Source organism: Gymnoscopelus microlampas (genome assembly GCF_963454915.1).
Source record: "Gymnoscopelus microlampas genome assembly, chromosome: 12".
Classification (NCBI taxonomy): Eukaryota; Metazoa; Chordata; class Actinopteri; order Myctophiformes; family Myctophidae; genus Gymnoscopelus; species Gymnoscopelus microlampas.
In genome coordinates, this window is record NC_139949.1 from 41490247 (window position 1) to 41515010 (window position 24764).

Genomic DNA, 24764 nt, shown 5'->3' on the forward strand with positions numbered 1-24764 from the left:
TTAGTATTATTGGTGACACCTGTGAAGGAAGGAAGGGGCCCAATTCATTCCCAATATGGCTGCTGTGCATAGAGCCTATTACGCTACGCGTGCAACAGTTGATCGAACTAATCAATTTAAATCGATTAAAATAACTAATTTTAATTGATAATTTAGTAAAATAATGTATAATCTATCCCTATTTCGGCCCATGTCGTTATAGGCAAAACGTGTACAAATAAAACTGTGAAAATTGCCGATCTACAAGCTTAAAACGTGTCACAATGCGTCGCGTTGTGAGCTTGCAGATCTGCAATTTTTTTGCACGACACTGCCGTGTGTGAAGTTTAAAATAAGCCAAATGGTTAATGCATTTGTTGATATATAAAAAGATAAAAATTAAATATATTTATTTAACCAAATCTGCTCCTTGATTATTTCATTAATCAAAACGGTTATCGACAGAATAATCGTTAAGATAAAATCGACAGCTGCAGCCCTAAACGCTGGCTGCACGAAGACATACTTTGCGCTATGCAGTGAGTGCGCATGCAGCTACCTCTTAAGGGAGGAGTTCACACAAAAAAATACTTATTTTCTATCAATTACACACCCCATGAAGCCTTGATTTCATGGATTTATTTTTGTTTTTGCGGCATTCCTAAGACAATAATTTGATGACCGTGTGTAATACCGGTAGGAGACACAAATAATCTACTTTGTGTCTCCTACCGGATACATTAGCCGGTAGGAGACGGGAATCAAATTATTAGCTTAGGAATGCGACAAAAACAAAAAAGAATCCATGGATTCAAGGCTTCATAGGGTGTGCAATTGATAGAAAATAAGTCATTTTTTGGGTGAACTCCTCCTTTAAGTATTTACACATGCACACTGCAACTTCTAACCAGAATCCACCATTCAGTACAAAAGGCCGAAACATTCCAGTGCTACAGGCAGACAAATCTCTCTTCAATTGAATTCAACCCCCACCTCACTCACACACATGTGGCCTCTAGGAGGGGGGCAGGCCTATCCATCATCAGCTCTCTGCCTCGGGTAATCTCTCTGGGCGTCTTCGGTCAGCAAATACATAAATCAATTATGGTTTTAAGCTTTATGCCACGATTTACCCAACTGATCCCTCCTGGATTACAGCGAGGCTTAAAACGCATTGGTCGGCACTAAAGCTCTGTGCCGCCTTGACATTCAACGCGGTGCCCGTGCCACCGCGACTCGACCAGGAGAAAGTCAGGACGAGAGAGAGAGAGAGAGAGAGAGAGGAACGCATGGCTTAGGAAGCAGATTCAAAATGGGGGGGTTGGATGTTGTTTGTGTTATGGCACTAAGGAGCCAGCACTGTAACCTTCACAGTAGAGAAATGAATCCTTACCCATCATTTTTTAATGCACTGTGGTTTAAATGACACATTTTGACTGGCACTGTCACTGCATTCAAGGACTTTTCATTACATCGACATTTTTCAGGAAATGTGAAACCCAACACATTTATTTATGTAAAATAAAACTCGTACAATACAAATATAAAAAAGCAATGCATTAACTGATTAAGAGCAAGGCCATTTTGTATATCAATCGAACCGTTAAAATGCTCTATATTTCACGCCATTACTGGCTTTGCCCCCATAGGAAATCGTTGGCTTGCTAACATACAAAGGAGATTAATTGATTTGGGACTATTACTTTGTACATGCAGCTGATTTCTATCCACAAAGGCTTTGGGAACCTTTAAATAATGTTAAAACAATCCATTCTGTTGTAATGACTCATTAACTGGACATTTTAAATTCATGCAGGCAGGGGAGCTGAAATGTTTGGCAGGTTTACTTTCCAAAAGGAAAAATAAAACACTTTTCAAACTTTTTGTTGGTGTTAATTTGGGACACGGTGCATGGCTTTATAAATAATACATAAATAGACTTCACAAGCCAGCAGCAGGTGATTGTGCTAGGCACAAACACAAAGCCATTTAAAACTTAATAAAGTTAACTCGGTCGGGTTCTTGTGAGTGAAAGTGAAAACATCTAGACAAAAAGCATGCCGATAGCCGCGAGTACAACTCATAGTCGATATTTTAGCTTACCTGATGGAATTAATCAATCAGGCCATACAGCGAATACATATTTTTTCAATAATGCATGCTGTATACCGCTCTACATCATCGGTTCTCAAAGTGGGGTCCGGGGACCCCCAGGGGTACTTGAGGGGGTTCCAGGGGGTCCCCAGCTAAATGATGGATAGGAACCAAATGGACCCTTATGGGTCTGTAACTCTGAGAGTTACAAATGGAACCAAACTCTGAGAGTGTAAACTCTGAGAGTGTACAAATGGAACCAAATGGACCCTAACGGGTCCATTTGGTTCCATTTGTACACTCTCAGAGTTAAATTAACATTGATTTTACAATATAAATTGGGGTCCCAGGGATAGAAATGCCATTAAATGAGGATCCGTAGCCTAATGCATGTTAAACTGGGGGTCCTTGAAACTAAAATGGTTGTGAATCACTGCTAGAGCCGTAAAAATCTTCTCTTATGGGGGTCCCTGGCTTATCTTTTGGAATGGGGGTCCGCGGGCTAATAAGTGTCAATTTGGGGGTCCTTGGCATGAAAAAGTTTGAGAACCACTGCTCTACATAATACTTATATCGTAAATAGACCCAGAATTGTACCGAGCTCAAATCGAACCCTACTTCACGAGTGTGTTAACCACTTAAACCCTATGTATTTCATTGTCCGTGGTCCCCCAGGGATCTACTGTATACTTGCCCCCCCTCCTTCTTCTCACTCCATATATTTTTCGCAGAAAATAGCCGGTCTACATGCTAGCAACGTGACGCATTGCGAGCTTGTATTTTCTGCTTTTTTTTTGCCAAACGCTCCACCATTATGACATTCCCAGAATAGGGACGCCCGGGGGTTCACGTGGTTAAGCACTCAAGAGTTTCTTACCTGAGTGCTCCTTTGTGACAGGTGAAGCTACTGGTGGTGGTGGGGGGGGGGGGGGGGGGGGGGGATTTTTTATGACTCTCTTCTTAGCGTACTATCACTCCATTGGGGCCCCTTGCCAATCTCTGGCCCCCCATTCACCAGGCAACAAAGAGGCTAATTAGAAGCTCTCTCAGTGGAAGCCCGCGGAGGGCTCTGATTTGATACTTCCCAGGGAGGCTAGGGGGCCTCTGGCGGCAGCTTTCACATACGTACACACACACACACACTCGCACACAAACATGCAGGGGTGCACACACACACACACACACACACACACACACACACACAAACGTGTGAATACACTTGGGTTGGCCCTTTGGCTCGAGCGCGTTGGCTCATTATGGTGGTCTTCCTCGCCTCTCTCTCTCCCCGCGGTCTGCTGGCGCGTTACAATCAGAGCGGGCCAACCGACACGTCTTCTTTCATGTGGCAGGGACCCCGGCGAGGGGATGCTAATGGGATATCGATGGGATTAGAACCCACAGCGTTCGGGTCCAGGAGAGCGGGGAGGCTGGGCTCCACGAACTAGAACTAAAACGCTGTTGGCTTTTAACCCATTAAGACCTGGAACTGTGTCATTTTTAGATTTGAGCTAAAAAAGCATTATTTTACACTTTGGGCTATTCAAAAATAGCAGATCTACAAGCTCGTAGCGCGGCACCGAGTGCCGCGCTACGAGCTTGTAGATCTGCTATTTTTGAAAAATCGTGAAAATGTGTGCAAATCTTTGAATATATATTTTTTTAAAGCGAACATTTTTAACTCAAATAGGTTCTTCTGGGGGGTCCCTGGAACAAAATATTTTGATGGGGGTCCGCGGCCAAATACATATCATTTTGGGGGTCCTTGACATGAAAAAGATTGAGCATCACTGATATAGAAACATACGTTTTTCAGAAAACTGTTGAGATTTAGGAGACATGTAGAATCGGCTTCAGGTCTCAATGGGTTAAAGCCAAGATCAGTCTTTTAATTCAATCGACTTTATTTTGTATTTATCTTTTTATTAAAAAAAAGCGACAAGTTGATAAATGCGTCTAAGCAACACCAAATGCTGTACATACAAAGTCTAGCCGAGTAAAAAGTCATCAAATCTATTGAGTCAAGCTGCTATTTATCGGCCTCATCCAAACGGCAATTTTTAACTACGCACCTTATGTACAGGTATATATCATCGTTATGTATTTCACATTGTTCCTAATGATATCTGACCTTTTTTTCTATCTTTCCACCTTTCTTGAAACTGCAATAAAGGAGCCTGTACGACAAGAAGAATTTCACCCTTGTAAACCTGTGATGTACCCACAAAGTTGAGCTGAAACGGTGATCCAACCAAATAAAAAGTGAAATCCCAGAAAAACCTAAAGAGAACCCTCTCTCCCTGCTGAATTCCACTCGATAAAAGAATACAGTCAGAGCTGCTCGACACCTCTGATCCTGCCAACAGCTCCTGGGAGCGCAGAGATGTATATCAGGGGAAGTTGGGGCCGATAACGCATTTGCATGTCACCTGATAACTGACTGTAATTACCACTACACCCCTTCAGCGCGCGCGCGCGCACACACACACACACACACACACACACACACACACACACACACACACACACACACACACACACACACACACACACACACACACACACACACACACACACACACACACACACACACACACACACACACACACACACACACACACACACACACACACACACACACACACACACACACACGTGGCCAACTTACAGTACGTGTTGCCCCCAGTCCCTCCCGCCTACTCCCTCGTGACCACAGAGCCCCCACAGGGACCAGAGATATGGTGGTGTGAGCGTGTGCGTTTCATAGCAGCCCCCCTGCCAGACGGCATAAGCTCAGGCTCCGTCTGAAGAGCGCTTAACTGTGCCCCTGGTAAGCCACACAGGGGCAGGTGAGGGAGAGGGGGCAGCTGCTCTTGCCAAGTGAAGCCTGGTGAACTATTGTCAAAACAACCGTCTCTGCTCGTCTCAAATCAGGCACTAGCACCAGATATTGGCATGGCCATGATTTTACTTTATGTGGCAGATGAGTCCTGATTTTTAACCGCTTTTCACCTTGCATCCCCATTTTGGGCATGCATTTATGGTAATTATAAACATTTAAAAAAGTTAATATAGGCTTTATTTTATATTAACTTGTTTGCTTGTTCGGTGTATAATTAAAGTTTCATGTTCTTTTCGTATATTGGAGTGTAATATAAAAAATGTATTTGTATTTGTTCTTATTTGTTTGATTTAGCAATTTCTTACATAATATATTGATCAAAATATCGGTGGTCGCAGGACCCACCAAAATCAGGATCGGACCCAGAAATGTGGCATCGGTTGGGCTCCAGTACAGATCACACAAATGCTCTTATCTCAATCAGCACTCTGATTAGATCACCTATACTGCCATCGACACGAGCAGTGCATGGCTATTAGGGTGTGTTTTTTAAACCCTGTGTCATCATCATCATTGCTCCATGCTGAAAAATAAAACATCCCATAATTTATCTAAACCGATACTTGTGGAAACAATAACTGACTTAATCTTGCTCATGTAGGTTTCTCAAAGAATCAATACAAAAATCTACAAGCTGACAGACACAACATGTCACATCTGCTATATTTACTTTTGTTTAGTTCATTCGTTCGTTCATTAATCGTAATCTAGGCAAAAGTTAACCCATTAAGACCTGGAACTGTGTCATTTTTAGATTTGAGCTAAAAAGCATTATTCTACACTTTGGGCTATTCAAAAATAGCAGATATACAAGCTCATAGCGCGGCACCGAGTGCCGCGCCACGAGCTTGTAGATCTGCTATTTTTGAAAATTCGTGAAAATGTGTGCAAATCTTTGAATATATATATTTTTAAAGCGAACATTTTTAACTAAAATCTTTGCTTCTGGGGGGTCCCTGGAACAAAATATTTTGATGGGGGTCCGCGGCCAAATACATATGATTTTGGGGGTCCTTGACATGAAAAAGATTGAGCACCACTGACATAGAAACATACGTTTTTCAGAAAACTGTTGGGATTTAGGAGACATGTAGAATCGGCTTCAGGTCTCAATGGGTTCAAATAATGGTGATAATGTTTTGAAGTCATACCCTCTATGCATGCACAGCCACAAGACTCTCGCACAACACCCTCTTCACTCTTAGAAAAAAACAGCACTTAGCGTGAACCCTAGCGTCCATATTCTGGGGGGGCAATGATGTCATAATAGGCAAACATGGGCAAACACAGCAGCTCTACCGATCTGTTATTTTTGGCGAAAATATTTGGTGTAGAGAGGGTTAAAAGAACGAGGGGGCTAAGTAAGTACAGACCCTTGGATCCCAGTCAAAGACGTCCAGTATACAGGGTTTAAATGGTTAAAAACATGCTGCGGGTGGGTCGCGTGCCACCTGCCAATGTAGAGAACACCCAATAAAAAGCTGCCTGGCTCTGTACCCAGGTATGTATGCGCGTGTGTGTGTGTGTGCGTGCGCGCGCGCGCATGTGCTTGTGTAGTCCGGGTTGCACATGATGTAGCCCCCCATGTTAAGTCTTTAATCGATACATCTCCCCATCCTGACAGGGAGGACAGAGCCCAGATCTGAGATCAGAGCGATGGGGCTGTAAATCTTTACGGTTCAACCAGGGCCTTTTAGAGCCTGTCTATAATTGGGCCACAGCCAGCCGCCTTCAGCTCGTTCGTGGCCATCGCTATGGAACCTGTCCAACGGCCAATTTCTCAGTGGCATGCACAAGCAACAACAACACTCACTGCACCACCCCGGTAAAAAGGTAAAAAGCAGTGTGGATGTAAGCGAACAAGCTTTGAGTGCAGGGACGTGCACAGACAAGACTCTAGACTCTAGCCCTTTGCCCTCTTGACCAGAAGTGCCCTTTTGAAAAAAAGAAGAAAAAAAAAGTTTTTTTCAACAGGGGGTCCGGGACCCCTAGGGGGTCCTCAGAGTTACTACAGGGGGTCCGCCATATCTTTATGTGATATGATTTTTCTTTTTTACCATAACCACTCGAAACCTAGCATCCCTTTTCTGAGGAGAACTCTAGCCAAAAATAGCAGATCTACAAGCCCACAACTTGTTGTGGGCTTGTAGATCGGCTATTTTTGGCAAAGAGGTATAGGTGTAGAGGGAAAAAAGAGCAGACCAAGTAAACAAAAAAAAAAGTATAATTTACTTGAGCACCTGCCCCTCAAAATGTCTGTGCACGCCACTGTTTGAGTGAGGCCGTCCTCTGCTGTAGTCTGCGATGGTTGAGGGATTTTCTTAGCAGCAGGTGCCCTTTTTTATTTGGGGGGGGGGGGGGGGGGTGGCGAGGCTTTCCGAGGAGCTGTTGCTTTATTACACACCTACGTGGTACAGTACCTGCGAGTGCTCTCCGGGGACACGTTTCTCCACTGAGTGATTTCAAATGAAGGATAATCCAGTGCCCCCGGAATGGATGTCTTTCTACTAGGTCGTTTTGTCGCGAAAGACAAATTGTCTGGACAGCTTTAACTGTCTGGGCCCACATTGAACCAGCCTCTGCTATTTCAATATTTTGGAGCAGAAATAATATGTTCTATATAAAAAACTAAGTCACCGGGCCAGACAACTGATGCAACCAAATAAAAGGGAGTGAAATGAGGACACAAGTGTGCACGGCATGCCGCCCGCCCCCGGTGTGCACGCGCACAGTTTGTCCGCCATCGGCTGGAGCTCGACACAATATGGGTTTCCGATACTTGAAATCAAAATGAATCCTATGGTTGGAAGCGGTACTTACAGTATGAAATGAAACCTGTTGACAGCTAATTGCTGATAAATGAGGTGGCCGTTAAGCTCACGCAGAAATGACTTCTCTGGGTCTTCAACTTAGGGCTGCAACTATCAATTATTCTGTAATTTTTGATTAATCGAGAGGACTTTTTTTTTTGGGGGGGGGGGGGGGGGGGGGGCGGGTTAAATGTATATTATCAAATCACATAAGCCCTATTTTATATTTTGTCGCACAACGGTGTCATGCAAAAATAGCAGATCTGCCATTTTCACCATTTGTGAACTTTTTAGAAAACTTTCCATAATCAATTTGTTCGATTAACCCATTAAGACCGGGAACGCATCCGTGTCACTTTCAGATTTCTTTAGGCTATTCAAAAATAGCAGATATACAAGCTCATAGCACGGCACCGAGTGCCGCGCTATCAGCTTGTAGATCTGCTATTTTTGAAAAATCGTGAAACATTTTTTGGGGGATTTCTTTCAACAAACTGTTAGGATTTAGGTGAAATGTGAGGCCATTTCACCTGGCCTCACCTCAGTATGAGGGTTTGCATCTACGCACGAGTGTCTGAGTGTGTGTCGCGTGCGCGTGCGTGCACACCGTTATCACCTGAGTAGGAAACAACAAAAAAAAAAGAAAGGGGGAGAAAAAAAAAGAAGGGCTTTGGGCTTGTTGTATCCGGGGCCCAATCTGCTCTTGGTTTACAGAGGGGGGAGTGTGAAGGGGTTATCTGTCCCACTCTGATATGCACAGATAAGGGCCCTTGCCCGCTGTTTAAACACCAGGGGCCCATGGTATTAGAGCAGTGTGGCGACCGACCCCCCTCCCTCTCCTCTCACCACAATGGAAGAGCAGGCTGTGGCTGTTATACTGCTGCTGCTGAGGGCAGCGTGTGAGCATGTGTCTGGGGGCGTGTGTGTGTGTGTGTGTGTGTGTGTGTGTGTGTGTGTGTGTGTGTGTGTGTGTGTGTGTGTGTGTGTGTGTGTGTGTGTCTCTATATTTTTGTATATAATATATATATAATATAATTTGATAAATAGATTGTGAGGACAATTTTCCTGGTCCTCACAAGATAAATTGATGTTTTTATGGTTTTAAAAAAAGGATGTTTAGAGTTCAAACAATTAGGAATATATTCAGGTTAGGGTTAGTATTAGGCATTTGGAGGTTAGGTTTAGGGGTTGGAGTTAAAAGAGTTATTCCTGATTTATACTTGGTTGCATGCAGTTGTCGCTCACTGAAAATAGTAGATCTACAAACTCACAATGCGTTGCGCAGCTGCGATACGTTGTGAACTTGTTGGTCAGCTATTGTCAGTGCGTGACAACCGGCTCGCAAATAAGTAGAACTAAACTCCAGCTTTAGGGGGTAGGGTTTGAAAACAAAACAAAATTGCCATTCATAAAATTGTCGTATAAAAATTGTACATACTCAGAAGTATACTGTGTGTGTGTGTGTGTGTGTGTGTGTGTGTGTGTGTGTGTGTGTGTGTGTGTGTGTGTGTGTGTGTGTGTGTGTGTGTGTGTGTGTGTGTGTGTGTGTGTGTGTGTGTGTGTGTGTGTGTGTGTGTGTGTGTGTGGGGGGGGGGGGGGGGGGGGGGGCACATTTCCTCCACTACCACAAAAAAAAATCAGATGTCAGGGCAGAGAGCGGAGGTTGCCATTCATTTACTACCTCTCATTCATCTACCCCTCACACGCGAGTACATCTGCACACAAGCGCACGCACGCATGCACGCCAGCAGCAATATGAAAAGACAAGGTTAAAGCGTTGATGGTTATCAGTAATCTTTAACGGCTATACGCTGCAAAGCCTTTCTGAAAATACTTTTTTTTCCCCTCTCTTTCACTTATGTGATGTACATTACAGCGAGGGTCAGTCATTTGCATGAGAATGGACGTTTAAGTGAAAGAGATAAACCCAAGGCTAGTTCCCTTGAATTGGATGCTGTGTTTGGAATACCAAACAGCGAGACCCCCCCCCCCACAAACACATACACCCACCCTCCACCGGCGTTAGCCCCGGCTTGCATGACGCATTTACTTTCCTAATAATCACTCAGAGCCGTCCTGCGTTGATTGTTTTTTCGTAGTGCGAGGGTTACTAAAATATTGCTGTAATCCCGTCCCCCTGAAGCGGCGCGGGGGGACAACACTCAACCCTGGGCTTCCTTTAAGAAATAAATCTAGGGCTTGTCAAACGTGTCCCCCGCATGGGGGGGAAAGTGAGTGACAGAGGGAAAGTGAAGGAGCTGAGAGAAAGAGGAGGAAAAATACAAGAAAAAACGGGAAAAGCAAACTTGTCGTGGTGAGATGGGGCTTTGCTTTGATTCAGTCAATTGAACTTGTGGCGGCTGCGAAAACAAGGGCGGCCCTTCATTTAACAATTTTTTTCACTTAATAAATCTAGCAGATATCTATACCCGTCTCTGGAGTCTGGAGGGCAACTCCAAGGTAGCGCTGCCTGCCACCAAAACACATCTAGCTGCTCTCCTTCTGTGAACCCCCCACACACACACGCACGCACACACACACTCACCCCTAACCCCTCCTTCCACACCACTTGTGGAGCCGATATACAATTCATTCAGTCTGTGTGTTTTTTTTTTGTTTTTATGATATAATCCAGGGCACAGAGGAATGAATGGGAGCAGCGTCTAAATTTATACAGGAAGTGAGTACTTTCTGGTGCATTCATTTTATCACGCGCGCGAACACACACACACACGCGCGAACGCACACACACACGCACGCACGGACGCACACACACCTAACACCAAGGACCTGTGCCACATCTGGAAACAATTAGGCTCATGTTTGACTTGACCTGCTTGCACCAAATGAACTCCGTCCCTTTTTTTTTCCTCTTTTCTTTTTTCTTTTTTTACGTGTTTGCATTGAGAGACAGCGGCGACCGTGACATGGGGGGGGGGGGGGGGGGGGGGCGGTTGGGAGAACGGCGTGTAATTAGTGACGAGAAACAAAGCCCCCCCGTGCGCCATGGGCAGCGGTCTGCTCAAATGAAAACAACTGTAATCACATCAAAAGTGTTAGCAGCTTGGCCGCGTCGACGAACGGCAGGGGAAAGGTACGAAATTGATATATTACAAATCAGTTGACCCACATTGGGACTTGTTGAGGACACGGGCATCTGTGTGTGGATGGTACTATGAAACGTAGTCGGAGGGGGGGGGGCGGGGGGGGAGCGGAGGGGGGGCAGCGCACCAGCCCCCTTTCATGTGTCGGGGAGGACAGAGGCAGACAGCGCATGATGCAACATTTGATTTTCCAACACTTCAGACGTCTGAAAGCTGTCAAGACATTTGAAGTACGATATCAAACGGCCAACATCTCGCCGTATCTACTCATCTAAATTAACCCATTAGTATTCTAAAGGGGGGCCAGGCAAGGCAGATCAATGCATGAAACGGTTTGGAAATCTCCTTTGATACGAGATTTCCCAGCCCGGGTAAATTGATGAAATTCCGCATGAAATGCAAGCAACCCATCTCTCAGACGAGCACTGTTCTCTCACTCAGACGCTGCCATAACCTGCTATGACCTTAAAGACATCCGTGCCACGTTAACACGGCATGCCGTAAGCTACATAAATAACAAAACGTCCATCTGAATATGCCTGAACTGTCAGTATGAAACCCTTCGAGCAATTGTACTACTGCTGAGCACTAAACGTGAACACTGCTAACTGCTCACTTTCAACCTGATGTCTCTATTTTGGGCATGTCATAATTCTTTAATACATTACAAATAGAAGATGTACAAGGCAAGCTCACGATGCGTCACAACAGTGAATGAACGCATAAAAGAGGGCTTAAGTGGTTGAGCTGTATTATTTTAGAAATCTACACAAATACCGCCACCAATAAACAACTCACTTCACACACAACCAGTTCAAGCTCCTGTAAATATTATTTGCATTCTGAATACCGCCGTGAGGGGGAGAAAAACACATCTGAATAACTTGTTCTTACACGAGGAATCACCCAAGGACACATGTCTCTGGAAAAGCATGTCATCGTTCTGTAGTTTTATGCATTTTCTAAAGACAAACATCAGGTGACGCCCACGGACTTGTCGGCTAAGGACCTGGGTCTTAAAAATGGGAGTCAGTGGAGTGGTGGGTGTTCAGATCCTCGGGTGAACTTTAACCGTTGCACACTCCCATTGATTTAAGCAAACATTTCCAGGCTGCACAGGTGGCCTTCAAGGTGAGGAATGCCAGTGGGTCACGAAGCAAAACCAAACAACAACAAAAAAAGGAAACCTGACAGAATCAATGGTGAGTTCCAACTTAAGAACATATTTTGACCATTTTGAAAGATGCTACTGTATGTCCTTTCATTCATTGTATCAGTTACTGTATCTGCTGCTATTTTAACCCATTAATACCTGTGTCACTTTAAGATTTATTTGGCTATTGAAAAATAGCAGATATACAAGCTCATAGCGCGGCACCGAGTGCCGCGCTATGAGCTTGTAGATCTACTATTTTTGAAAAATCGTGAAAAAATATTTTTCTGATTTTTTTCAAAAATGTCTTAATGGGTTAACAGCCTCATGGCATTGCCATTTGATTCTTTGAACCATGTACCGTATGTATATATTTACTCATATTGGGAATATTTGACACATTTTCCTTTCTATCTCTATTCTTTTCTTGAAAACTGCAAATGACGGGAGCTTGTATTACTTTTATTTTCTTTTTTTTACACCTACAGTATAAACTTGTGATGTGACATTTAACATTAAAATCCTAGTAGTTCTTTTTTTTTCTTCCATAGTTGTATAAAAGGCTGTGAAACAATAAATGCAGTACTCTACCCCACCCCCCACCTACCCTCACTTGTCTTAGAGCCCAAGGTTCGGCACTCATTTCCTGGGCTGGACAGTCTGGTCTGACCATAAAGCTAATATGGGCTGTCCTAGTGACCCCCTGGGAAGGGGGGCAGGGGGGTGGTCAAAATGTGTGCATGTGTGTGTGTGTGTGTGTGTGTGTGTGTGTGTGTGTGTGTGTGTGTGTGTGTGTGTGTGTGTGTGTGTGTGTGTGTGTGTCTCTCTCTCTACACTGAGGGTGGCTACTTCTCATTAGCCGTCCCCCCTCCCCTCACAAGGTGTTACTATAGACTTCCAGTCACAAGGGCAAGCCTGGAAGTCATCAGAGGAGTGGACTTCATGATAAATCTACTTGGGTAGGCCTCATTTTTTGAGAGGGAGTATGGTGTGTGTGTGTGTGTGTGTGTGTGTGTGTGTGTGTGTGTGTGTGTGTGTGTGTGTGTGTGTGTGTGTGTGTGTGTGTGTGTGTGTGTGTGTGTGTGTGTGCGCGCGCGTGTGCATGAGTGTGCACAATCGCCCTTCAGCAGCAGGACGAATCGCCACAAAATTAAAACAAACTCAAAAATCAAGGTTCTGAAATGCCATATTTCCAAGGTTCTAAACCCCGAGTCAGAATAAGGCAACCCAACACTGCATGTCCTCTTAACCACATGAACCCTCTGGGCATGTAATAATGGCCGAACATTCAGCGAAAATAGGCAAACATTCAGAAGAAATAGCACATGTACAAGCACACAATGAAATGTGTTGTTGTGAGCTTGTAGATCGGCTATTTGCAAGATTCGTAGATCGCAATTTGACGTGTAACAAATTAGAGAAGAGTTTAAGTTGTGTAATCGTGATTATATATATATAGATATAGATATATATATAGATATATATAGATAGATAGCAGTGCAATAGTTTCTCCAGTATTATCCCACGTCCACACCATCAGAGCAGTGATTTACAAATATCAAAGGCACATCACAAACACTTTCTAAATGTTTAAATAAATTAAAACTAAATTGAATCACGGGGAGAAAATTCAAATCATTCAATAAAAAGCCTCTGGAATGCCGACGGGCAAGTGGAAAGGAAAGGGAATTCTGTTCAGCTTACCTATGCTGCTCCACGGATTCGTTGTCTGGCAGTTCGGCGCCGCAAACATTGCAGCGTTCGTGCTGGTTCCTGCCGTCTGGCTTCATGCCCACGGCCAGCTCCCCGAGCTTGCTGAAGAATTCCCTCTGGATGAAGCTCTGCGGCAGGAGTCCCCCGTACGCGCTGAAGTCCATGGACATGGCCAGGGCCGGGGACATGGGCAGAGAGGCCGCCATGGACGGCGGCATGGACATCATGACGTCTTTGTGATTGTGCGGCAGGCCGTACAGCGAGGCCAGGTGTTTCTCCGTCATCCCCGCCATGGCTTCGAGCCCCATCTGACTGATGTCCGCCTGGGTCGGGTCGCCCATGCCCTCGTCGCGGACGTAGTGCAGCTCGCGGGCGCTGGTGATCACGCTGCTCCTCGTCGGAGTGCCGGGGCCGTCGCGGTTCCTGTCCTCGCCGCCCCGCTCCCCGTTGCTGGAGGCGCTGGACTCCATGTTCTGCGGGTTGTCGTGTCCGTTGCCGCCCACGTCCACTTGCATCATCTCCGTCTTGATCTCCGGCATCATGTGGTGGTGGTGGGAGTTGCCGTGGATCAGGTGCTCGGCGGCGAAGCCCTGCTGGAGCAGGGATTGGCCGATGCTCATCAGGCTGTCCACGGCGGCCTTGGTGGGACTCATGGTGGAGAGGCCGAAAGAGGTGGAGACCGAGGGACTCTGGTCGACCATGCCGGCGATGCCCGACCCGTGCAGGCCGCCGGGCGGGTAGGCGCTCTCCATGGAATGCTTCTTGGAGTTCTTGCGGCCCTTGCGCTCGTCGTCGTCCTCCGTGCTCCCGTCGTTGGCGTTGCCCTCCGTGTCGTTCTCGTCCGAGGACTGGATGGTCTCCAGGATCTTGAGGCATTGCTCCTCCAGGTACTCGATCTCCAGGATCTCCGCCGCGTACAGCAGGTCGTCCAAGTCCTCCACCTTGGCCTGGAGCGTGGCCGTGTAGGCGTACTCCAAGATCTGCTGGAAGGTCTTTGGTGAGAGAAAGTCCAGGGTATAGTGCTGGCTGCTGCGGTGGAAGAGGATTTCGAACATTTTGCTGGTGCACGCCAGGACTGTCCGGTGGGCGTGGAACTCCTGGCTGTCCACCATGATGACCACGTCGCAGAGGGTCCCGGCCAGACGCATCTGGTTGGCCTTCTGCAAGAGGGCCGTGGGATGGTTGGGGTTCTGGAGCTGGATCATACCCATCTTAGTTAAATCCATAATGGCGCTGCGATCCGCGAGGCCAACTCATGAGGCTTGCTTTCCCCGTTCAGCGGTTTAGTCCGTTATCTTTGTAAACAGGAAGTCTATCCTGAAAGAACAGAGAGGAGAAAAAAAGTCAATGCAAGAAAATTCTGACAAGTGCTGAAAATGTCGAGTCAGCCTAATAATCTTTACATTTTCAAATGCCATCATTAGCAACTGTTCGAGGAAAAGCGGTGTAAACATTGTTGGGTGAAGATTGCATATTTTTTATTCAAATGCAAAGGTAAATCTACAATTTAAAACATATCCACAAAAATCTAGAAGCCTACAAGTTATGTTAATTTAATGTATTTGATTAAGCTATAACAATGTATCAAATAATCAGAGCCAATGTCACATAGAGATCAACAGTATTCTAAATCTCAGATGGTGGAGATAATGAATTCCATACAAAGCAATTCACATTTGAAATGAAGCAGACAAGACTCTAGATTCCAGGGAGAGAAAATGAACAAAAGAGAGACCAGCTCTTAAAGAGACCAATGGACTGCATATATATATATATATAATAAAAAAAAAACTAAATAGCCATCCTTCTACATTACTTAAATAACAGCCATATTCTTAATCTGTTCAGTTGATGGGCGGTTAAGTGAACGAGTGGGGTATCTCACACTGCACGCCTCACAAAGACATTGTGAAATGAAATGGCATCTCACTCAGTATTCCCATCACAGAGAAGAGCAGAGAGCCGAGGAAGGGCTAGAGAAGTGAGTGGCTGCCAGAATTGGTTTGAAAAGAGGACGAGGCAAAAGCAGACACCAACAACACTACATTAATCCATTGAGGCCTGAGGCGATTCTTAAAAATGTTTTCTAAATCCTAACAGTTTTTGGAAAAAAATCGGGGGAAAAAAATGTCCAAGATTTTTCAAAAATAGCAGATCTACAAGCTCATAGCGCGGCACCGAGTGCCGCGCTATGAGCTTGTAGATCTGCTATTTTTGAATAGCCAAAGACATCTAAAGTGACACAGATGCGTTCCAGGTATTAATGGGTTAAATACAGTACAGCGCCAATCAATGTACAGTATAATAATCCGTCTGCACAGAACGACGACTCGATTAACCAGCTGAATAGGTCGTCATGTTGCCCCTATAAGCTCTATTTTAGGTGAACTATTTCCATACAATGAAGTTCCTGCAACTTATCTCTTTAAAAAGGTTAAAGAGAAAGGGGAAAAGAAAAGGAGATTATATTACTGGCTGAAGTGGCTATTCCCTTTCATGTTGATAAACTAAATTGCCATCCTGGTAAAGTTGACATTAATGCAATTAACCACAAATCTCATAGATAAACGCGCCGATTTAACAACGGGAAATGTCAACAACATAAACAGAGTCTGTTCAATTGCATTTTGCAGTGTAAATGCATCAATACAGTATATCTTCCCCATGAGAAACAAGTTTTTCAGCCCTCGTTTGCTTTCCGCCACATGAGAGCACTATAGAAGGGATTTAGAAACCCCCCTCCCCTATACACACACACACACACACACACACACACACACACACACACACACACACACACACACAGACACCCACAAACACTAAAGACTGAAAGAAAATGTTAAAAGTTAAATGTAAAAGTTGTTTATTCTTAATGCACCACAAAGAGCCCTTAAAGCAGGTGAGGCTAAGACAAAAACTAAATAACCAAATAAGACCAAATTAGGCGTGGCAAAGCTATTATTTGCCCTGAGGAGAGAGCATGCAATAGAAAATAAATAGACCATGTTGTCTAGGACATTGGACAGTTGTTTATCTGAGGTAAGCTATATATTGATAAAGTAGAGAATGATAAAACGACATGTTATCTTACAACCTGCCTGAGTGTGGATTTAAGCCACACAGTCAGCAAAGGTCATGCATAAAAGCCCAGCATTATCTTTATAGCAGGAATGCCAATTTAGCTGCGATTTATGACCCCGGGAATTATCAATGCCTGTTGCACTATAGTGAAGGCAATTACCTTTCACTCAGTGGTGTGGCTTAACTTCAGTAATGCTGTGTATAAGTATACATCGAAAGTTGTTGGTTTAGGATATACTTTAGCCTACGGATCACCACTGGTGTAAGGTAACAGGGGACGTGTACTCAAGTACTGTACTTATGTACAATTTTCAGGCATTTTATACTTTACTGGAGTATTTCCAGTTTTCAGTACTTTTACTTCTACTCCAAAACATCAGAGACAAATATTGTGCTTTGACCCCACTACAAGTATTTGAAAAGTGAAAACTTTAGTTACTTTGTAGATTTTGATTATTATTACAAAACATACATTAACCACTTCAACCCTGTATACATTTCGGCCATTTGAAAATAGCTGATCTACAAGCTCGCGATGCAATGCATCGCGAGCTTGTAGATCTGCTATTTTCAAAGATGTGTATACATTTTATACAATTGCAAACTTGTGAAAGGGGACATTCTGCATAATGAGTACTTTCTACTTTTGGTACTTTTAAGTACATTTTGATACCAATACTTTTGTACTTATACTCAAGTAAATTTTGAATTCCGGAATTTCACATGTAACAGAGTATGTCTACATTGCAGTATTGATACTTTTACTTAAGTAAAAAAAATTGAGTACTTTTTTCCACCACTGCGGATCACAGGTTAGCTTTCAAGGCTGTTATTGAGGGACAGATCGGTGCGTCTAGACCTAGACGGCGCGCTAATACTGGAGAACCGAACTAGACAGACAAACGCTGTCAAATGTTGCATTATTCTAGGATGCAGGGCGATTTCTGTCAAAACAAATAACAGCACACAGGCAATTGAAAATAGCGTAATCGGCCACAACGTTGCCTAATCGAACGGCAGCCCCCTTTATCAGTCGGATCACGATTAGTCTTAACAACTGTAGCTGCATGCCCCCCGATCGTCGCGCACCGCTGTCTGCATGCAACCCCGATGACAATAAAGAAATAAAACAGACCCCCGCATGCATCTTGTTCTACATATAGGCTTTGTCCAACAAATGATGTCCTAAACATGCAGTTCACAAAGAAGAATAAACGCTCGACTCACTTGTCTCAAGCTGGGACACGAATTGGATGCACAAAAAAAAAAGTATTCGACTACACGACCAGACCCGGGGATCCTCGCAGCTTATGATTCACACACAGTTCCGTCCATTTGTGATAATAACACACAGGTGGTGGTACTGATATAAGGGCACGCTTAAATTCTTAGTTACATTATTCTAATCAAACGTGACAACAACTAATTACATATATAGATATCTCCAGCTTGAAACACAGAGGAAGGAGACAGAAGAGACAGACAGACAGACAGACAGACAGAGATCAGTCTCGATAACAAATCAATTTGCATTTCATCCGTTGATACAATTTACCAGCCCATAATAGACAGAGCGAGTGTCATTCATTATAGTAGGGATTTACATTATCATGTCTGGGAATCGTATTTTTTGCCTTTTCTGTTCAAATCAATCCCAGACTATTACGCCTATAGGCTACAGTACAAAATACATGATAATGACTCAATGGACCTGTCCATCTATAATGTACTCTGTAGCCTACATAGTGTTTGATATGTGTGATGATATTGATTGATTTTTTGGTGTTATTTCTTATGCTAAGTTGATGAATTGAGCACATAGGACCCCAATGGAAACAAGACCGCAAGGACTTTTTTTGTGTTATCCTTTTAGACCAAGTGTTTGACTAGTACTCGTGCTGTTTTGCATCTAAGTCTAATAAAATATCCAATCAATCAATCAATCAATGGGATACAGTTGAGACTATACACTGTCATAGGCTATACTGATGTAACCAATGGATAAATGAGCGACACAAGTGCGTACACAGACTGGCAGACAGACAGTGACGGTATATTAGAAAAAAGGGTCAGACAAGAGCGACATATTTCCACCTAAAAACGGTCAAAGCCCAGGCTATACTTTGTCAAATAATAAAGTCACATGGGGGAAGAGACTGAGCGTCATCATCATCATCATAATAATAATGCCCGTCTGTCTGTCTGTCTGTGTGTCTGTCTGTCTGGGTTCTTCTCAGTGTTATTATTACAGCCCCAGACCATCACGTCCGCTTCCAGCCGATCTGATCCCCCGAATACTAAAACAGACGCTTTGACGTCAACTCAACCTCCCGGCGCATCTATTCCAATAAAGCCCCGTGTATGTATGTTAGTGCGTTATTAGAAACTTCATACACCAGGGGTCTTCAACAGGGGGTCCTCAGAGTTACTACAGGGGGTCCGCCAAATCTTTGTGCGATATGATTTTTTTGTTTTCACATTACCCTACTTGACTCCTAGCATCCCTTTTCTGAGGAGAACTTTAGCCAAAAAATAGCAGATCTGCAAGCTCACAACGCCTCGCTCTGCAAGGCGTTGTGAGCTTGTAGATCGGCTATTTTTTGGCAAAGAGTTATAGGTGTAGAGGGGAAAAAAGAGCAGCAAACGTTTATCTGAGAAACAACATTTTATACAATATAGAGAGTAGGGGGGTCCCCTGCTTCATCTCTCTCTCTCAGCTAGGGGGTCCTTAGTTGGCCCTGAAAACGTTGAAGACCCCTGCCTTACACTATACAGCAGCAGCACGCCGCTTTATTACTATAGGCACATGCGATGATCGCCAATATGATCCCACTCCTCCAGTGCGCATATGATGATGTACAAAAAAAACTTACGCGATACTTTTCACACAACTCTCTCCGTGCACACACGCACAGACACAGACATACATACACACACACACGCGCACACACACTGTATAAGTTGACATGAGGTTGAAGTGGGGACAGCAAGGCAAGCACCAGCAGCAGCGGCGGCGCACATTTGTTTTGTTTTTTGTACAGCAAAATAAACAAGGGAGAACAAATAATAACGCGTGCACAAAAATGCGAACGAACCAGCCTTGGATCGAGACTATCACAGCTGTATTTGATCCGAGTCGAGAGACTTTTTTTTTTTTTACTTTCTATGAAAAAATGTCCAAATCGATTAAATACATCCATGATCAGTCTTGATCCAAGGCTATGAATGAAACTACACGGAGGAAACACTGACAGACTCGCCGCCGATCGCGGCTGAGCTCCATATCGGGTCGTTCACTCACCTTAAAGTTGCACGTTTTTTAGATTCCGTATGTGTGGTGGATGTGGGGGACGTACAGCATAGTAGCAGCAGTTTCGCAGTACCCGCTCCTCTCTCTCGCACACACACGCTCTCACACACACGCACTAAAACTCCCTTTCTTCTCCCAGGCTTAGCAAATCAACACATTGGTGACGTCAGTCAGCCGAGCGAGCTCAGAGTGCTCTCTCCTCTCTCCTGCCTGAATCCTAAAGCTAAACGCTGAGAAAGTGAGACACCTAGGGGTGCTGTCTAGTGTCTAAATGTATGATGTCTGCTATACACTACAGGACGGCAATTACACAGCCTTTTATTCCTACTGTCTACCACTGGTGGGAAAAGGCGCTCACATGTTTTACTGTATGTAAAAGTATCAATACTGCGATGTAGAAACTCTGTTTACAAGTTAAAAGTCCAGAATTCAAAATGTACTTGACTAAAACTACAAAAGTATTGGTATCAAAATGTACTTAAAGTATGCCTACCGTTGATTGATTGAATACTTTATTTAGAAGTTTGCAGAAAAGAAAGCACATGAAAGTACAGTTTGAATACAAGGTCAACTAAATAGGATTAAAAAGCTCACTAGAGCCTAACAGCTTTTTTCAAATGGGGTCCAATATATAAATATGTATTCAATTCATAGTGACATTAAATGACAGACGGATATACACTACTATACCAAAAGTAGAAAGTACTCATTATGCAGAATGTCCCATTTCACACGTTTTCAAATGTATACAAATCTTTTGAAAATAGCAGATCTACAAGCTCACACTGTGTCGCATCGCGAGCTTGTAGATTGGCTATTTTCAAATGGCCGAAATGTATATAGAAGTGGTTAATGTATCTTTTGTAATAATAATCAAAATCTACAAAGTAACTGGTAACTAAAGTTTTCAAATGATTGTAGTGGAGTAAAAGTCTAATATTTGCCTCTAAGATGTAGTGGAGTAGAAGTAAAAGTACTGAAAATTGGAAATACTCCAGTAAAGTAAAAATACTTAAGTACAGCATTTAAGTAAATGTACTTAGTTACTTTCCACCACTGTACTCGATATTATATCTTTGAAAAAATCCCTTTCTAACTTCTGACATACACAGTCAGTTGTTGTCTAAAATCATTACTTGCCCCCCCCCCCCCCCCCCCCCCCCCCCCATTCGTAACTTGATAGCCTATTGCGCTGGAGTCTTTGGGCTGCTTGCGACATACTGTAGTTATGGAGCTGCAGGAGGCTCTTGTGTTTAGTTAGGACAGCTTCTTCAGTATGCAGAGCTTTTACAGGAATGTCCTGTACAGTAGCCTACTGACAGTAAGACAGGTTAGGTCAATTTTGCATTCCGGTTATACCTAAAACACTGACTGGACACTCACAAAACATTCATACTTGTGCAGGGAAACTTGAAAGTAAAGCACAAATTGAGGTGCTTTTCCTTTACTAGAGTAGCCTACTTCCATTGGTCAATACTCTACACTTTTTCTACACTACATCTCAGGGGCAAATATTGTACTTTTTACTCCACTACAATTATTTGAAAACTACTTACTTTGTAGAATTTGGATTATTACGAAATATACATTAACCATAAGCCCTATTTTATACTTTGTCTATTAAAAAATAGCTGATCTATAGCCTACAAGCTCACCGCGTGATCTGCTATTTCTGAAAGATTTTGACACATTTTTCAAACGCTTTTTCAAAATGGACATCATGCATAATGATTACTTTTATTTCCGGTACTTTAAGTATATTTTGATACAATTTTGTCCTTTTACTCGGGTAAACATGTTAATGCAGAACTTATAAAAAAGTACTTCTACATTGTAGTATTGCTACATTGTAGTATTGCTACTTTCCTTTACACATTTGAGTACTTCTTTCACCACTGATCAACAACAACAGCAACTGGTTGGACAAGTCCAGTGAGCCAGAGAGCTCTATTTGGGTGGATTTATTTGGGCACATTAAACATGTTTTTAGGTGGGACACAAGAAAGCATGTACAAATAGTCCCCGCATTGTAAATTTAAAAAAAGTTCAAATCTGTTGTGCGTCACAGCGGTGCAAACAAGACTTTACCACATATCCAGTCACTACCGAAAAGTACTCTACTGTCACCACCCTGTTTTGACACCTATCAGAACATAGCTATTGGAGTCAGAATGGATGTGTGTATCAGACCGCATAATAAATACAGATGTCCTGGTCTATACTTAAGATTGCCAAGAAAACCCCAGTTTGTTATGTCTGAAACACTACCTGTGTTATTTGCACACAAACACAGAACACTCCCCGAATATGCAACAGAGCATCATGAGAAATTACATGACATTTTAAAAGAAAATGACCGTATTAACAGTAAACTGACCTGAAGCCAGTGGTGGGGCTCTTTTTTCCCCTCTACACCTATAACTCTTTGCCAAAAATAGCCGATCTACAAGCTCAGAACGGCTCGCAGCGCGAGGCGTCAGAAAAGGGATGCTAGGGTTCAAGTGGTTGTAAAACAAAAATCATATCCCAGAAAGATTTGGCAGACCCCCTGTAGTAACTCTGAGGACCCCCTAGGGGTCCCGGACCCCCTGTTAAAGACCCCTGCAGTGGTGGGGAAAGTACTCATCACCAGTACTCGAGTCAAAGTAAGTGTAGATACCCCTGGTCAAATATTACTCAACTACTCAAGGGAAAGTTGCTCTATCATAATTTGTACTAATAAAATAAAAAATGTATAAGTATTCAAAAGTACAAATTACACAAGTGCAGTTGTTTTTTATATCAGTGCATTGCTATGGAGCCCTGGTGTGACCGTGTGTGACCGTGTGTGACCGTGTGTGTGTGTGTGTGTGTGTGTGTGTGTGTGTGTGTGTGTGTGTGTGTGTGTGTGTGTAATGCAAAGTAAAGTACAGACACTGAAATTTACTCGAGTACAGTAAATGTACTTAGTTTACTGTCCACCAGTTTCCTGAAACCTCCCAACACCACTTTCTTTTTCTTTTTCATCTCAACTTTCACCAAACATCATCAGTATGCTGTCAAACCAGGCCTTCGGTATAATAAGCGAACAGGTATGGAATTTCACATCAAGAGGAATGCAGTCACAAAATTAAAAGCCATATAAAAATGGAGAGCATGGGATTCAAAGGGGGCTTTTCGGGGGGGGGGGGGGGGGGGGGGTCTGGTGTCCCCTGATGTACAGAGGAGCGTTGGGAACTTTTAGATTGATCCGAGCGAGGATCACACACAGGGTGCCTCATCACCTTTGAGCTGCATGCGGTACAGGCTGAGCATAAGGTTTAGCCGTGGATGAAGCGAAAGGCACTGCCTTAATCTCGACTCTAATCCCCCCGTTTTAACCGAAGGAAAGGAAAGGAAGAAGACGGGGGGGGCTAAATTATGAAACCACACCCTAGAACAATGGCAAAAGGTTAACCGCTTTAACCTCAGAAGATTTCCAGACATTTTCAGTAATAGCCACGGTGCGATTTTTGGGTATTTGTCATACAATGAAGCATAGGTCTTAAGTGGTAAAAAAATTAATCCAATGTGGATATCGTTTCTGTCGGGGGGGAAACCTCATGTGTCCAAAACTGTAACTTTTCAGGATTCAAATTTAAAACATTTACAAGCTCAAAACGCGTCGCTTCGCACCGCATTTCAAGCTTGCAGATCTGCTATTTTGGTACTTTTTTAGTGTGATGCTGTTGTACAGGGGTCTTCAACGTTTTGCAGGCCAACGGACCCGCTAGCTGAGAGAGAGAGATGAAGCAGGGACCTCCTCTATATTGTATAAAATTGTGTTTGAGATAAACTTTCTTTTGCTAAATTTTGCTGCTCTTTTTTCCCCCTCTACACCTATAACTCTTTGCCAAAAATAGCCGATCTACAAGCTCACAACGCCTCGCGCTGCGAGGCGTTGTGAGCTTGTAGATCGGCTATTTTTGGCTAAAGTTCTCCTCAGGAAAAGGGATGCTAGGGTTCAAGTGGTTAATGTAAAACAAAAATCATATCACAGAAAGATTTGGCGGACCCCCTGTAGTAACTCTGAGGACCCCCTAGGGGTCCCGGACCCCCTGTTAAAGACCCCTGTAGTAAAAAAACACAAAAAGTTGAAATATGGAGATAAGAGGTTTCTCCCCCGACAGCAATGATATTCCACATGGGAACGGGGTGGCTCCAATGTGGAGTTCAGACTTGGGAGCCGTATATCCACCAAGGCTTTTTTGTCCCTGGCTGAAAAACGCCGGGGCGGTCGCCAAAGGAACGCTTCCAGCCCAGGCGCCCGAGAGGAAAGCGATGCGAGTGCAAGGTAAATGTCCAGCACCACGCCAAGCTGCTGGAGATTCAAAAAAAAAACGCGGCGATCCCATTATAAACAATTAAAAACATGCACTGCACTGCAGGAAAAAAAAATAACACCTTGGTGGACATACAGGCCCTTAGTGTGAGAAGCCTGTGACGTTCGTCATCTATGACAGTAGTTCTCAAAGTAAGGTCCGAGGACCCCCAGGGGTCCTTGAGTGGGTTCCAGGGGGTCCCAAGCGAAATTGTTGATAGTTAACCAAATGGACCCTTGTGGGTCTGTAACTCTGAGAGTGTACAAATGGAACCAAATGGA

At 43.8% G+C, this 24764-nt stretch overlaps 1 protein-coding gene across 1 annotated transcript in view; it reads right to left on the reverse strand.

Annotated features, from left to right (window-relative positions):
- Positions 1 to 20223, reverse strand: part of zbtb16a (zinc finger and BTB domain containing 16a) — a 176291-nt gene extending 156068 nt beyond the window's left edge. Inside the window, 2 exon segments of the mRNA XM_084073300.1 lie at positions 13744 to 15069; positions 20135 to 20223. Coding sequence (XP_083929426.1) covers positions 13744 to 14978 — 1235 coding nt within the window. The 5' untranslated portion in view covers positions 14979 to 15069; positions 20135 to 20223.
- Positions 20224 to 24764: the final 4541 nt, after the last annotated feature.